Source organism: Panthera pardus, unplaced genomic scaffold, assembly GCF_024362965.1.
Source record: "Panthera pardus isolate Hobbes unplaced genomic scaffold, ASM2436296v1 HiC_scaffold_24, whole genome shotgun sequence".
Taxonomy (NCBI): Eukaryota; Metazoa; Chordata; class Mammalia; order Carnivora; family Felidae; genus Panthera; species Panthera pardus.
In genome coordinates, this window is record NW_026526810.1 from 125,143,241 (window position 1) to 125,160,662 (window position 17,422).

Consider the following 17,422-nt stretch of genomic DNA (forward strand, 5'->3'; position numbering starts at 1 on the left):
TCTATGCATCCTCTCTCTCTCCTCATAACTGCTGAGCTTGGTCACTCTGGTGAGCCCTCTGGCCTTCCTATCTCTTCACCTTCTTCCTCACGCTGCTGCGTTTTTTTCTTCTTTCTTTTGGTCCTTTCTCTAAACTCCCACTGTTCTCCTACTCCTAAACCTTTTCACTGAGCATCGTGGAACCTCTACTTCTAATTAAACTAATCTATGCTAATGCCCTCCCTACATCATGCCTTGATTGGAACTTGGTTCCCTGTTGGAGACATGGTTTCCTTCCACCTGCTCTCTAAATCTCCTCCCCTCCTGACTCTTCTGGAGCCTCGCTCTACTGATTTCCCCCTTCTCTCTTGTGTCGTTAATCTTCCCTCTTGAATGGGCTCCTCTCCACAGAATCATAATAATCTCAAATCAATCCCTCTCCGTTTTCCCACCTCCCACACCCTCTGCGATCTCTTCTACCAACCCTCTCCCCTCTCTTCAAGCTGCTGGAGCCTACCACTCCACAGACATTGTTCTGGGTACGGTCAATGATTCAATAACTTCCTTGTTGCTAAATCCAAAAGATACTCTTAATGCTCATATTACTGACCTCCTGACAGCACTGGTCACCCCTGATGCTTCCTCCCTTCTTGAAACTCTTCTCCCTCGGTCTCAATGACCCCATCTGTCTCTGGACTCCCCTAATTCTTTGGGTGCCTTTTATCCCCGGTTGGTGTGCCCTATGGTTCTCTCTTAGGCAGTCTTCCCTTCTTGCTTAAATCCTCTCTCTGAGAGATCTCACTCAGCCCCTGGCTTCAGTTGCTGTTCATATGCTGATGTCCCTCAAAATCTATGTCTCAAGTCCAGATTCACCTCCCCACCAACTTTAGAACTGCAGATCCAAATGATGAGTGGGCATCTATTCTTGGACAGCCTGAAGGTGGCCCAAATGGACTCCATCTTTCTCCTTTTTAAATTAAAACAATTTTTGTTTTTGTTTTTGAGAGAGAGAGACAGACAGAGACAGAGAGAGAATGAAGAATGAGTGGGGGAGAAGCAGAGAGAGAGGAGGAGAGAGAATCCCAAGCAGTCTCCATGCCCAGTGCAGAGGTCAACATGTGGCTCAATCCCACGACCCTGGGATCATGACCTGAACCAAAATCAGGAGTCAGATGCTTAACTGACTGAGCCACCCAGGTGCATCGTCTCCTTTTTAAAGCTGTACTTTTTATGTTCCCTCTGTCAGTGAACATTGTCATTACTCCCAAGTGCTAAACCTGAACTCTAGATTTGATCTTGATGCCTACCCCACTCTTCTCTAATCACAACCAAACTATTTACCTAGATCTGTAAACTTCTCCATGCAAAATATCTCTTACATCCATCCACATTTCCCCAACACCTCAGCCATACCATAGCCCAGACTCCATCAGCTCTCTTTGATGGCCACAATGACCCCCAACCAGTCCCCCTACCCCTAGATATGCATTCTCTATAGTCAGGGAGATCTGTCTAAAACACAATCCGATGTCACTCTCCTTTCTTAAAAACAGTCCAAGATTCTCCATTTCCCCTAGGAGGCCCTAGCTCCTGATCTAACAAAGCCCCTTGTAATCTGGCTGCTGTCCTCTAGCCTGGCTTCATAGCTTGCCTCTACTCTGTGCTCTAATTACACTCAACTTCTTTTATTTCTGCAATGAAGCCATGAGCTCTTGCATGGGGATCTGTACATGCTTTTCCATATATCCAAAGCAATCAACCAACCTCTCTTCTTTGCCTGGCTAACTCTTATTCAACCTACAAGAATCAGTAGAGGGCGCTTGGGTGGCTGAGTTGGTTGAGCATCTGACTCTTGATTTGTGGCTCATGATGCCAGGGTTCTGGGATCAAGCCCTGCATCAGGCTCTGCGCTGAGCGTGGAGGCTGATTGAGATTCTCTCTCTCTGTCTCTGCCCTTCTCTCCCACTTGTGTGTTCTCTCTCTCTCTAAAATAAAGTATACATATTAAAAAAAAAAAAAAAGAATCAGCAGAGACATTACTTCCTGTGGAGTCGTCCTTACACAGGGCCAAGTGCCCCAGCAATGTGCTCCCCTGTCACCTGGTGCTTCTCCCATCACTGCGCTTCCCACACTCCATGGGAACTACTGTTTAACTGTAGGTGACCATTAGTCCTGTGGGCAAGTTCCACGTCTGTCCAGTACACCACACTGTCCCTGCGTGAGCCCAGGCCCAGGTGTGGTAGGTACTCAATATACACTAGATCTGTGGTTCTCAATACTTTGTGGCTTCAGGATTCCCTTACACTCTTAAAACTCGAGAGCCCTGAAGAGCTTCCGTTTTTATAGGCTTTATCAATATTTATCATACTAGAAATTATAGCTGAGAAAATTTCAAGATATTACTTCATTAAAAATGACAATAATTTCACTGCATTTTTAACCAAAATAACATGTTTTTAAATGAAAACTAGGTAAATTTTCCAAAACAAAACAGCGAGAAGAGATTTTATATTCGTGCAAGTCTTTTCGATATATCGCTTAACAAATTACAGTTAGGTTCTCGTATCTGCTTCTGAATTCCCTTTGTGGTGGTATGATTGTAGTATGTAAAGAAAAATACAGTTTACACAGACATGTAGCTGAAAGGGTAGGAGTATTTTAATAGTCTTTTCAGATAATTGCAGATATTCTTTTCTGATGCTAGACTGTAACTCAATATGTGGTAGTTTCTTAAAGGCTGGCTGCAATGTAGAATATGATACCATATCAATTAACTTTTCATACTTTGTTACATTAAAATCCAGTGGTATATCTTGTACTTTCAATAGATCTTTTACCCAAGCGCGATTTTGTAATATCATGCATTGGTTATCTGAGAAATATTAATTCACTGAGTTACACAGATCTTCTAAATGTTAACACCTTTCATTATACAATATAAAAAAAATCACATTTGTTAATATCACCATTGAATTCACCAGAAAAGTCTTTACGTATTGAGAAACTGTCAAGCTCACAGTGGTGGATACAAGTTTCCCAAATTCTAATTTTCACTTGAAAGCTTGAATTTTATCATTGGCAACAAACACTGTCAGTTGTTTTTCTTGAAATGACAGGCTCACATCGTTCATTTTTGAGAAAATGCTGACCAAATACTCAAGTCTGAGTAACGATAGCTTGTCATTCTTTCAAATAAAAATAGTGTTTCATTAAAACAGTATCCGGTTCAGATCTCAACTTAAAGAGCTTTTCCTGGAGACAACCATTATGCTTCGGCATGTAACCCAAATGCTGTACAAATACTTCCTAGCATATTAAAAAGATGTGTGCTTGAGGACTGAGATTTAATTAAATAATTCTTTTTTTTTTTTTAACGTTTATTTTTGAAAGAGAGAGAGAGTGCGGGCAGAGAGAGAGGAAGACACAGAATCCGAAGCAGGTTCCAGGCTCTGAGCTGTCAGCACAGAGCCCGATGTGGGGCTCAAACTCACAAGCCATGAGATCATGACCTGAGCTGAAGTTGGACGCTTAACCAACTGAACCACCCAGGAGCCCCTAGTAAAATAATTCTTATTGCTTCACCAAGGATATTCTTTTTTTTTTCTTTTTTTTTTTTTTTTTTTTTTTTAGTGTTTATTTATTTTTGAGAGAGAGAGAGAGAGAGACGCGGAGAGAGAGTGAGCATGAACGGGGTGGGGGGGGGGGAGCAGAGAGAGAGGGAGACACAGAATCCAAAGCAGGCTCCAGGCTTCAAGCTGTCAGCACAGAGCCCGACACAGGGCTTGAACCTGTTAACCCCGAGATCATGACCTGAGCTGAAGTCAGACACTCACTCAATCGACCGAGCCACCCAGGCGTCCCTCACTAAGGATATTCTTAAGTGAAACTGGCAATTCCCGCCCCCCCCCCCCCCGCCCCCGAGGGGCAAGGTGATGCAGAACGAAATGATTACGAGCACAGTTCTGTGCTACTGCCTTGATTCATGCTACAGACCGGGAGAACAGTTCCTGTGGGTTCAACTACCACAGCTTTTGCAGCACCGATGCAAATGTCAGCAGTGTGAACCAAGGTAAACAGTGCCTGAGCATCAGGAAAGTCGTTTTGACCTCACACACCCCGTCGGGCATGGATCATCTGTAGAGGGCCTCTGGGCCAGATGAATGACACAAGTAAGGAGATACAAGCCAGCTTGGGTGCCTGCGACAACACTGCCCGGGGCCCTGGCTCTCCCCACCGGACCTCCATCCTGAGCTCCTTCCGCAGAACTCATTCTCCTGCTCTTTACTCTGGGGCTTTTTGATTGCTTCCTTCCACACAACCCTTGGTTTTGCCTCGACCCTGGGGTGCTGACACCTGTGCCTTAATAAAGTCCTGGCTGCAACTCAATTTTCTGGCTGCATTTTTGTTATTATTTCTGGGACCCGGCTTTGGATATCAGCCCTCTGGCCCCAGGCCCCACGATAAGGAGTAAGGCAAATCCTCCTCGACATTTTTTTCTGGACCATTCTGGGGTGGACTGTGCAGGTTTACTTCTCACTAGCTCTGTCTCACACTGTGCACACTAGAGGAGGCAGGATTAGAGGGATTAGGGATTTGGTACAAAAGGATATTGTTTAGGAAGATACCTAACTTTGGAGGTAAAACAAAACTGTCTTGCTGGTTGTCTTCTTGAAAGATAAGATGAAATATTCTTTTACTCTTGCAGATACGGGTCAAAATAAAAAAAAAAAAATCAAGTGGTCAATGAACATAGGCTAAAAGAAATGCTCAACATAGAACAGTTTTGAATTGTGTGCTCATCCATTTCTCTTCCATCACTACTTTCTGATTATGCATCAGAAGTTCATCCAAGTATGAGACTTTCGTAAATGCATCTTTTAAATATGAAAGTTAGAGTTGGGCGTGTACAGGACAAGGTATTTTTTTTTTTTTTTTTTTTGCTGAAAACAGCTTTCAGCAAATAGCAAATTATTTAGAAGCAAATTAATATGATTTTCAAGGAGGTCTGTCCCATTGAACAAATCATTTTTTATCATTACAAAAGAAATGCTTTCTTCTCTTGGCATACCTCTTATATTACTTTTCTGAGCATTCTTGAACTAAGGCTTCCTTGTACTTTGAACAGCCAAGCTCTATCACAGTAATGTATCTGTGTGAAACAAACCTCCAATATTTCTAAGAGTCAGTGATAGAATGAAATGCCTTTCATGTCATTGCTCAGCTCTCTTGCAAAATGAGCCCAGAGGCTTAACTTCAAGGGGCTTTGGGAAGATATCTCTCTCTGCCCCTGTCAGTGAGGGGCACTGTTGTAGGAAAGCAGAGATTTATGGGGTGATGGTTGCTCAAAGGCATGTGAGGTGTATTCCATGGAGAAGCAGGCTGAAGATGGAGAGATAGAGGCCAGTCAGGAGCCCTAGTCCCAATGGTGTGTCTATGGGACAAGGACAAGGGATCTCAAGGGTGGCTAGTTTCCCATTCCTTCATAAACAGGAATATACTGATGTCCTACATGAGGCTGACCTGGGTCTCTAAGACACTGAGAGGCAGTTTTGCATAGTGAGGGTCTTGAGTTTTAGAGGCAGACCACCTGGGTTTGAATATTGGCCCCATCATTTATAGGCTGAGTGACCCTGGGCAAAGGAGTTTTCTAATCTGTGCTCATCTGGGAGAGTTGTTATAAGGCTGTAAAGATACCATCTACATAAGGTGCTTAGCATAGTAGCTGGCATGTAGCAGGTGCTTAACAAATGACAGCTATTATTATTCACATTATTCTTCTGAAAGCATAAGCTGTGCATCTCCTAGAAGGAGAAGAAACAGATCTAGGACTTTTATATTCTTTTGCTACCCATCCCAGGGAGAGGATCCTGAGAAAAAGAAGATTCTATCAGATCTCTCGGGCACCAATTAAAGAACACGCCACTCTCCATCAGGAGGAGTTACACCCTCACTGGGAGGCACATCTCTAGACATGAACATCTGGATTCGTAACAAAGAATTATGAGAAGATACAGTCTTGTTGGGTGAAGAGTCGGGAGGATACCAGCCGGTGTCAGGTCTCAGTCAGAACTCTAGGCCTAGAGTCCCTTGATCTCCCCAATTTTGATAAACTTTATCTCTACTCTGCTTCAAAGACTGACCTTCCACGCTAGACCAGGGGCCTTGTCAATGACACAGAACTTCTCTACGTATGAATTATCCAGTGTCAAGATCCAATCCACTGTATACAGCTCCCCACTCTTACAGCTCTATTGCTCTTTGATTCTCAAGTTCTTTCAGCATCTTTTGAGACTCCTAGGACCCTGACCATTCTACATTCTCTTAGTCTTCAAGTACCTGCCTAGTTTTACTTTCTCTCTAGTTGGCCTAGAGTCTATGGTGCCATGCCTTTAGTTATATGGACCATTATCCTCAACGCTCCACCTGCTCCTTCTTCTAGCCCACTCAACCTACAAAGCCCAAACCCAGTACTGATCCAGTCATAGTTCCTCAAACAGGTTTTGGATCCCATTCCTCCTGCCTCTTAAGGGACTTGGCTCCTTCGGTCATATTCCTCTGCCTTCACTTCTACTTATTATTTCTTCCTAACACATCTATGTTATGAAATATCTCTCTAGATTCCAAATTCTTCTCTAGCATCTTAGTCTTCAAAAATAGTTTTACACCAGTTCCCTCCACTTCCTCCTCATCAATTCACTCCCTAACCCAAAAAGCAAGCTGGCCTCTGTTTTCATGATCTTATCCAAACTGCTTTTCTTGAGGTTGGTCATATCACCAAATCCAAGGAATCCTCTTTAATTGGCATGTCCAACTGCTGACACTGCTTCCTCTTCTAAAGGGTATTTCCCTTTTACATATCCAGGCTGCACCGCATTCTTCTCACTCTAGAGACCCTTGCAGTGTGACCGCATTCAAAGCTAAGACTTCCACAACTCATAGGATTCAGAAACTGATACCGTGGACCTTAGACGTCTCTGCTGACTGGAGACCCCATATGCACACTGGTTAAGAAGGCAGACTCTGAACTCAGATAAACCTGCATTCCAACTCCTGTCTCTGCACTGACCAGCCATCCTGCCATGAGAAAGTTACTTCACTTAAACCTCAGGCTCCTCAACTACAGAATGGGGTAATTATATCGCCGGTATCCACCTCTAGAGTTCTCCTGGGGATTAAATTAAATAATGCATGGAGAAGCATATAATTAACACTCCATAACGTTAGCGATTGTTGTTATTACAGGATTCTCTACCCAAAACTCCCGAAGGAACTCAAACTTCAACTCAAATTACAAAATCAACTTAATGCCCTCATGCTCCTCCTTCATTACAGTAATCATCATAATAGCTTCTGTCTCTCAAGGATACATTTTGACAACTGATCTGTAAGTTAAATATTAGTGACCCTATTTCATATATATATATATTATATATATATATATATATAATTTATATATTTATTTATATATATATATATTATATATATATATATAATATTATATATATATATATATATATATAAAAAACAACTGAGGTTTAGAGAAGTTAATTACTCTGCTGGAAGTGACTGGAAAACGACAGTTACGATTCAAACCCTGGCCCTTCTGACTCCAAAGTTAATGCTTCCTTGCTCTGGTAAACCACATCAGTGTTCGAGTCCCAAGCCAAAACCCAAGACCTTTATTTTGGACTTCTTCCCGTCTCTCTCAGCTATGTCGTGTGCTGGGGAACTGGTGTTCATGGGAGAAAATTCCCTGATTTGTAACACTTGCTGATTTCCAGCTCCCAAGGCGATGTCACTGAATGTGAGCTGAGCAAAGATGGGCAGAACTGGCATGGGAGCCCGCATGGGCCGGCTCTGGCACACCGCTGGTTCCAGTGAGCCCCTGAATCCTGTTCATTTGGATCCAGATAGTTTGACTGAAAGCAATTTGCCAGAAACAACTTAGTCAAAATGACGTTGGTGAAAACAACGTGTTAAAACGATGTGACTAGAAAAGAAGACCATTCAGCGATCGGCTACACATGTTTTCTCTGTTCTACTCTCTTCCTGAGTGACTTAATTCTGGCCAATTATTGTCCAGGATGTCCAAGCAGAGGCTGTTGGTGGTAAGGTCACAGCCTCTGCAGCCTCCAGGCCTCTCGGTCTTCCCTGTCTGGGCTCCAGGTACACAGGAAACTTCCCATTCCTCGGGGGCCAACACCTCCTCGCCTCCCGGTCTCCGCTCGGGCCTGGAATGTCCTTCTGTCCACCCCATCATCTCTGCCTGGCTGACTCCTCTTCCTCATCTTTCTGAGTAGGGAACTGCCACGGGGGATACTCAACAAACTAAATGTCAAACAGCGAGAATTAAGGTGGAATTTTGTACGCGTCCAACGACTGGCAGACTGCTTCAACACGTTTTGCTAGTTTTTCACAACATATGGTATGACCCTATTTCAATAGCAAAGAGTACACACGGATATAGAAAAGGATCTGGGAACTTAGTCTCCAGGGGTTTTAGCAGTGATTTTCTAAATAACAGGTGTGATTATGTGAGGGTTTTTTCCCCCCCTTTGGTCTATAGTTTCTGTAGTAAGCATGCATTGCTTCTATAATAAAAAAAAGCCTATTTCTGTAAGATATTTTTATTGTTAATGTCTCTGTATTTCAATTGTTCACTACTGTAAACAATTCTGGACTGGCTGCCCATTCATTGGATAGAAAAAGAGCTTGGAAAATAATGAAAAATGGGTAATTTTTAAGACCACAGAAATCATCACATGGTGTACAAAAAACCACCAGAATGGAAGAAACCAGACTCCAGAGAGGTTCACTTTCAACGGCAGTGTGATTTCAGCAAGATTATTGGGCTGACTAAATTATATTTGGCCAAATTCTATGCTATTGTTAACTCTTCCTCCTTGAAATCTTTTATGATTCTTCAGATTTTTGTCTTTTTCATTTCCTTTGTTACCAGGTTAAGGAAACAACCAGATTCCTTATGGTACACAGACGTGTTGTGATCAGAGCTTTACCTAGTTCTTGGCATCCCTCTTGCTGCACTTTCCCCTTCACCCCCTTCTCCCCAGTCACCCACTGGCCAGCCCCGAGCTCCTTGCTCCAGTAACGCAAACTCTATGTCCCTGAACACGTCATGTGGTTTCAGTTCTCTATACCTCTGTACGAGCTGCATTCCCTGAGATGCCTTTAAAACACACACATGCACGCACACCCAGTAATACAAAGCAGTTACTCACACTGTAAAGTATTCCTGTTAGTCCTATCTGCCTTATGGATATGACCGCGTCTTCTTCACTCGGGCATTTGGAGTGTCTCCAGACCTCTCGCACCCCAAGTATGGTTTGCACACCCGCAGTGTCAATATTCCTTGCGAGCTTGTGACATATGCAAATTTTTCAGGCCCCACCACACTATCTACTGAGGGCAGAAACTACGAAGATGGGCCCCAGGAAGGATGTTTTAAAAGCCCTCCAGGTGTCTCTTAAGCACCTAAGGTTTGAGAAGCACTGCTCCAGGGAATCGGTGATGTTGGCTGAATGAACGGAGGGTGAAGAACCTGGAACGCTCCTTTACGTTTTTTTAAGACCTACATTCATTCCAAGCTTTTGCTTTTGTTGATGTCAGTCCACACACATTTGTATGTTCATGAACAAAATGAGTAACCAACCTTTTCAAAATGTCCAGTGAAATTTTACTTAGTTATTGGCTCACTTTGGACAATAAACTTTCTCCTCACAAATGAGACAGTTAACGTAGGGCTTCATTTATTATTATTAGCTATTGTTTAGTAGCTAACTCTGCGTCATGGTTCTGAATTTTGGTTGGAGGAGCGGAACCCCAGGGAGTTACAGACACAGTGTCTTGCCTAGTACCCCGCAGCAATTTAGTGGGAGGCCAGGCTCGGACTAAGCAGCTTCAGAATTTCCATTTACGCTGAGCCCATTGAGTCACTCACAATGCTGCTGTTCCTTCAGGTGTATCACAGTAATTAACTTGGTGGAGAGACCTTGGAAGGTTACAGTAAACACTTTATTTTGTGGTCAGGCAGTTAAATGTGTAAAGGTCCCTACCCTCTATCTGATCGTCACTTAAAGGACATTCCTATCGGGCCAGAAGTGATTTGTTAGTGCCGTAATATAGGCAGCCTTTTCACATCTCCCTCTGTAGCTGCTGGAATCTTGGCTCTCACCCAAATGCCCCACTTGGGTTTTGTTCAGGAAAGATTTTCTCCAGCTGCTTTATTTGTTCCACGATTACATGTATGAGCTTCCAGAATGTAGGAGATCACAAGTCAAATGGAAGGCTTCAGTTCCCAATTCACCTAAAGAGATAAAATTCGAAACCAAGGAAACAACAAAACATGGCTAAATGAAGGGCTAAGTGTAAATGCGACTGAACAGTATTCCTACTAAAATGTCAGCACACGCCAAAGCACGGAAGGAAAATAGACGCTGTGGGGGTAATCAGAGTATCCTGTGCTCCACTTACGGTCACACTTGCAAAGGGATTCATATTTCTTCTTTACCATTTACAATTTGAGGCAAAGCAAGCGGACAAAAACAAAAGAACTTCGTATTTAAAAATCAACAAAAACTTGCACGGCCGTGTTCATAGCGGCGTATGTCACAAGAGCTAAAAAGGTGGAGGCGGCCCAACTGTCCGTGGACAGATGGATAAACAAGTGTGCTGTCCACATACGATGGAATATTCTCCAGCCTTTAGAAGGAAGGAAATGCTGGGGTGCCTGGGGGGCTCAGGAGGTTAGGTGTCTGAGGCTTGATTTCTGCTCATGTCACGATCTCAACGGTTCGTGAGATGGAGCCCTGTGTCGGGCTCTGTGGCAGAGCCTGCTTGGGATTCTCTCTCCGTCCCTCTCCCTCCCTCCGCCCCTCCCGTTAGCATTCTTTCTCAAAATCAATAAATAGTTTTTAAAAATGGTTAAGATCGTTAAAAAATAAACAAGAACAACTACATAAACTGTCCTAAGGATTGAAAGAGTACATTCAGATATGACATTTGGGCATCCTGGAGATTGGCCATCATTCACACTGAGAGCCTGGGGATCGAGATGAAGAGACGCAGGTCTGAGGGGAAAGGGCGGCTGGTTACTTGTGACAGATGGAAGAGTAAGTGAAGACTATGCAGATAAAGACCTATGGGTCGTAGGGCAGGAAAGGAAGATGACTGTTAGCATAAAAATAGAGGCTGACCCCCCACAAAAATCATCAAAGGCCAACGACATCTGGAAACCTAAAAAGCAAAAATTTGAGGTCTCACGAATCTCACAATATATACTGGAAAGTATTTCAAAGTCCACAGTCCAAACATCAGTTCAGCTTCAAACACATCACACACACTTGTCAGTATTGTTAAGCCACACGGTCTCTCTACATCACAAACGGGACAGCTGATGAATGTAAAGAACATCAAACACGGTGAGACCTTCAGAATGTTGCCCCTAATCAGTGAAGATGCTCTTATCTGAAGCAATCTGGACCAAGAGCCAATCGGCTAATTTTTTAAAAGTCTGTTGAAAGGGAGGAAACACATAAAAAACGGTACCCAAGGCTGTGGATGCTGCGGGTGTTGCCATCAGATCCCCCAGCTGCTGGAACTGTTACCTGCTGAGAGTTCAACTGAGAAATTCAAGGGGCTCACCCCCAGCCAGAGGAAGTTGCCTCGCTAAGGCTGATGGCCCCCTTTCCCCAGGGGCAGCCCACACCCAATGCCTGGTCAGTGCAGGAGGACAAGCACCGATCTCTCTGCCACATCTCTGTGCCTTAGTTTCCTGTATTTAAAATAAAGAATAATATTTGCCTCACGGATTATGGAGATTGAGGGATATGGTGCAAGTTGCACAGTACCAATCACATAATAGATGCTCAATCAATGCTGGCAATATCTATTTTTATACAGTAGAAGAAGCTGTCTTATCCAGTTCACCAGCTTAAAAGAAGCTTCCAGTCCCATATGCAAAGCAGTCCTGCAGATGCCCAGCACTGGGTGGTGAGCCCAGCATTCCCTGCGGCATTGGTGCAATTCACTATCTGTTAACCCTGCCTCCCCGGCTCCCGTACAGGCCTGGGTCCAGGAGCACCTTCAGCAAACCTCCTGCACACTTGTCTCTGTCTCGGGGTCTGTTTCCCAGGGCCCAATCTACACACATCCATAACTGAAGTGTTTAATTTTAAATTTGAAATATAAGCCTGCATTTGTTCCCTGAAGCTGTGGTTTACGTCAAAGCCTGCAATCTTTGAGACCAGGTCCATGGATCAGCATGCCTTCTCCTCTTTCTTATATAAACTACACTGGAAATGAATTACCTATGATTTCCTACTTTGGTTTCCTGAAAGTATGCAAACTGAAAGACCACTAGAAGGCAATCTAGATGTGGAATCCCTCTAAATATTTTTTTTACCCACCCTCCCGCCCTGCAATCTAACAGTTATTTCACCCACAGCTAATGTGACAGCTTTTTCTAAAAATTTAAAAACTAATAAAATACACATTACATAAGATTTACCTTCTTAACCATTTCTTTTTTTTTTTTAATTTTTAAAAAAGTGTTTATTTTTGAGAGAGAGACAGAGCGTGAACAGGGGAGGGGCAGAGAGAGAGAGGGAGACACAGAATCCAAAGCAGGCTCCAGGCTCTGAGCTGTCAGCAGAGAGCCTGATGCGGAGCTCGAAGTCATGAACCGCGAGATCATGACCTGAGCCCAAGTCGCATGCTTAACCGACTGAGCCACCTAGGCACCCCTGGCATAGGTAGGTTTGAGAACAAGCAACACAAACAGGTTTGGGAACAAATACAACTCAGTTTGAGTAGAAGTACAGGAGTGTACTAGAGACAAGCCTCCCAATGACAAGCAGTCAACATGTTATGGGCATCTGCAGGACTGCTTTGCATATGGGACTGGAAGCTTCTTTTAAGCTGGTGAACTGGATAAGACAGCTTCTTCTACTGTATAAAAATAGATATTGCCAGCATTGATTGAGCACCTATTATGTGATCGGTACTGTTCAACTCGCACCGTATGCCTCATTCTCCATAATCCGTGAGGCAAATATTATTCTTTATTTTATATGCAGGAAACTAAGGCACAGAGAAGTACTCAAGCAATTTATCCAAAGTCAAACCACTAAGAAGTAGCAGGACTGACATTTTCAAGTTGGTGTGAACCAAAGCCTGTCCCCACTCCCACCGGCCACACTGGCTCTCCAAATGAATATTAAATAAAAGGGGCAAAAGGTTAGAAATGTAAGAAGCGATCCTTCATTTTCTACTGGCATTGTACAAAATGACAAAAATATGTCACGTTTATTTTTTCTTTTAAGAGTATAATTAAACAAGGAATGCACTTAAAGGATCCTCATAACACAGGAGAGAAGGCAGTGCAATCTGCAATTGTTATTTGTTTACACAGGAATAATTTCGGTTAATGAAAGACGGAAGTGTTAGGCAGCATTTGCAAGGAAAGAACTGAAGTCAGACGTTTTAATTGTGCTCTCAGATGAATACCTACACAAAATAAGGTGGAAATTTTATAGAGCATATTAAAAGCTAAGCGTGTTACATCTCAAGATAACTCTTTGAATTAAAAAAGAAAACAAAAACAAAACAGAAAGCCAGCACATCTAAAATAATTCAGTCAGCTAGCAAGTGACTAATCAAAGATGTCTCATTACAACCAACTGCACCAACACCCACGTAGAAAACCCAAGCTATAGTTTTTTCTTTAGAAGTATTTTCCCAAGAAAATAAAGCATGAATTTGTGGTTGTCTTTTAAAAAGAAAAATGAGTGACATTTCAACACAGATACAGACAACATTGTAAGCCAACATCCCCCCGCCCCACCCCCCCACCCAAAAGGAGGTATATAAGACTGCCAGATCGTAATGAGTAGAAGCAAGCTCTGTGTAAGAACCTATGGGAGGCTGGCAGAGAGAAGGGCCCTCGTCTTCCCGGGCCATGTGGCAACTCCCTTTTACAACCTCAAGCAGGAGGCCACTCATTGCTCCCCAAGATGTCCAGGACACTGACATATGTGTGGCAGCAGAGGAGACTGCCAATAGCACGGCACAGCACAGCCCAGAAAGGCTACCTGTGCCATTCGGCTCTTTTCTGTACCAACAATCCATGAAATGGGACATCAACAGACACACATCTAAGACCCAGGCGCGCTCCCAGATATGCGGGGGCAACTTCTTTTTAATGGAGCCATCTGACCTCCACGCCCATTTCTAGGTGGATGAACACCTTCCTTGGACATCAATCCCAAATTGATGCAATCATCAGTCCCACACTTGCTCTCCCCTAGTGTCTGTCTCTGTCACACTGAATGGAGCCACCATTCACTCAGACGACCAGCACAGAACCTGGGAGCCCCTAGTTCCCTCCACTGCACATCCTATCACTACGGTCCTCTGGATTTGGATGCAAAACCCCATTTCATGCATCTGCTGTTTCTCCATTCCCGTAGTTTGGGGCCTGAACTCTTGCAAGAAGACCTCTTCTTAGTACTGATCAGATTGGCCAAGGGCTCTGACACATAATCTCCTTATTTACTGGGTTCCCACTTTTATCTAGATACCATGTTCGATTCCTTCATCACCCAGGGTAGACTCTCTGGGAAAAAAATAGGAAAAGTGATGGGATTTCCCTTAGCACTTACAGAGGAATTTTTAGCATCCCACTGAGAGGCAGAAAAACATCAGGTAACACCAAAAATTCGCTTTTAGCCCAAACACAATAGGCCAGCTGATTCTCAAGATCCTTTTAGCCAGTCAAAAAACTATCTCCTGGCAGTCTCTCTTAAACCACGGTGACTCATTCTGGGTCAACACAGAAATACCTCCTACATAATTTCTCCCAGGTAAGATCTGTAAGGATGCTCCTGGGGCCTCCAGCACAGTTGCCTCATGGAATCTTCCCAAGAGCATCTGTGCCGAAGCATAGACTGCAGCCCCGAATCTGAATCCCACACTCTGCCACTTGGTAAGTGTGGGCCTTCGGTCAAATTGCACATTTTTTTCAGAAAAAAAAGAAGATAATGGTACTCACTGATAAATATGGCTTGTTAAGTTTAACGACAATAAACATCGGCTGAGGGCCCTGCCTCCAGCACCTGGGACCGAAGGTGAAAGTTCCAGCTCTACCCTAGAGTTTCAGTCTAGTGGGGCAGAGAGAGTACAAGAGGGAGGAAAGACCGAGTGGGGATGATGGAGAAGAATTGAAAGAGAACTCGTTGAAAATGAGGTAATTAGGTACAAACCCGATGCCTGATACCTGGCTCACTTAATAAATGCCTTTTGGTTGATTTTTAACCCCTCCATCCCACTAAGAGGTCAGTTAGGTCAGCTGTGACTGACCTAACTTTTCTTTTATCTTTTTGAAAGTTCACATATATAAAATCGCCAACAAAATATCTGATGGTTGCTGGCTCCGTTTTTGGGAGAAGCTCCCATTTCCCTTTAAGATGCTCCTCTCTGATGGCTTGTTATTTCTGGCACCTGCTCTTACAATCATCCACGTGTACTGTGTAATTGGTGCTCACTGGTTCACTGGGAAACAGTTTTCTCAAACTTCTTCCCACCTCCATTAAGAAGGTTCCTCAGAGAAGATACGTTCTGAATTGATTTCTAGACAGGAAAAGCTTGTAGTCTGGAACGCAGAGAGAAAATGACACCTTTTGATTCTAACACTTCATGATTTTTACCACCGTACCTCATTATCTTACACGATCTGTTATGTTACACAAGAGAGGAAAAAGGAAGTAGACACCGGAAACAATAAAGCGAGAACCAGAAATTCGGATATCCAACATCTGTTCATGGATAAGAAATGAAATGAATAACTTGGTTCACAGTTGCTTCTACGTTCTGGACAGTATCACAGGCAGCAAACAGTGTTTTATGTTATAAGCTGCGGTGGTTTTAAGCCACATCTGCAAATTATTTAAGGCCTAATAGCCCTCCCTTTAAGTGCGGGCACTGGGATTTCCTCCACGCTCTCCCCCTCCTGGCTCATTCAATCAGCCCTGACGAGAGAGCCTCCTGTAAACAACAGGCACTAAATAAATCACCAGGTGTCTGAGTGAGCCACCCTGTAAGCGAATCCTCCAGCCCCAGCCAAGGCTTCAAATGACTGTGACTCTGGCCAACACCTTGAATGTAGCTTCTTGAGAGGATGTGAGCCAGAACAGCCAGCTAAGCCACTCCCAGATTCCTGACCCACAGGTACTGAGATGCTAAGTGTTTATTGCTTTAATCTGCTCAGTGTCAGGGTCATTTGCAGTGCAAAAATAGATAGCCAAGACTCAAATCAATAGGGGATTGGGATAGGGTTTTTGTCATCAGGATAGCATAATTTCCTTCATTAAAAAACAACTCCCTCAATTTCTTTTCTCTGGAACACAGAATTGTGAGTGGCAAGACAACAGAGTTAATGCTGGTTCTATTCCTTCCCTGCTTCAAGTCTCCCACCCCCAAAAAGAAACTACAGTTTGAAATACTGGAACTAGAGAACAAAAAGATAGTGGTGGGTTGTAACTTCTTAAAAAAACAAACAAGCAATTTAAACAAGGTATATGGCACATAGGCGAGTCATAATGAAAGCAAATGACTCATTACTAAATTGTAAGAATTGGGCAAATAGAGCAAAGTAATCCTAGACAACAAAGCATGGGTTTTGAGCGTTATCAGAACTAGTGATCAGGGCGTTCAAATAATTTCATTTATTTAAAAATATAATTTCTTATGGGTAATGTGAATCAGTATTTAAAGTTTCAAGGTATCATATCTGCTACCAAAAGAAAGGACATTTTATTATTTATCTCAAAATTGGGGTTCATTTATTCACAATCATTTACACCTAATTTCTGCCAGAAATTACCCTAGGGCTTGGGAATGAACCGACAGAAACTATCGTCTCTGACATCCAGGAACTCACAGAAGGTAGACAAATGTGTCTCCTGTGAACAAGACCTATGGGGAGATTTTAAAATGTGGATGCACATTTCTAGAAACTCAAATACCAAAGGCAGGGGAGTGGGACCCGGAGATCTCCATGTTTTTAAACTCATAATCGATTCCAATGCTTAGGCTGGCGTCTCTCCACCGCAGGGGTGGACAATAATAACAGTATGGGGGGCGCCTGGGTGGCGCAGTCGGTTAAGCGTCCGACTTCAGCCAGGTCACGATCTCGCGGTCCGTGAGTTCGAGCCCCGCGTCAGGCTCTGGGCTGATGGCTCGGAGCCTGGAGCCTGTTTCCGATTCTGTGTCTCCCTCTCTCTCTGCCCCTCCCCCGTTCATGCTCTGTCTCTCTCTGTCCCAAAAATAAAATAAAAAACGTTGAAAAAAAAATTAAAAAAAAAAATAATAATAACAGTATGGCCCAAGTCACGGGGATGAGAGATACAGGGAAGAGAACAGAGTTCTC

General features: G+C 43.4%; 1 protein-coding gene across 2 annotated transcripts in view; it reads right to left on the reverse strand.

The window, feature by feature from the left end:
* EFCAB11 (EF-hand calcium binding domain 11) overlaps positions 1-17,422 on the reverse strand; it is a 158,530-nt gene that overhangs the window by 48,764 nt on the left and 92,344 nt on the right. Inside the window, exon 6 of one of the 2 annotated variants that reach the window (XM_019462004.2) lies at positions 10,006-10,303. The exons of the other annotated variant lie outside the window; for it this stretch is intronic. Coding sequence (XP_019317549.1) covers positions 10,300-10,303 — 4 coding nt within the window. The 3' untranslated portion in view covers positions 10,006-10,299. Of the gene's footprint in view, positions 1-10,005; positions 10,304-17,422 lie in introns of those variants that run through there. 2 annotated transcript variants of the gene reach the window in all.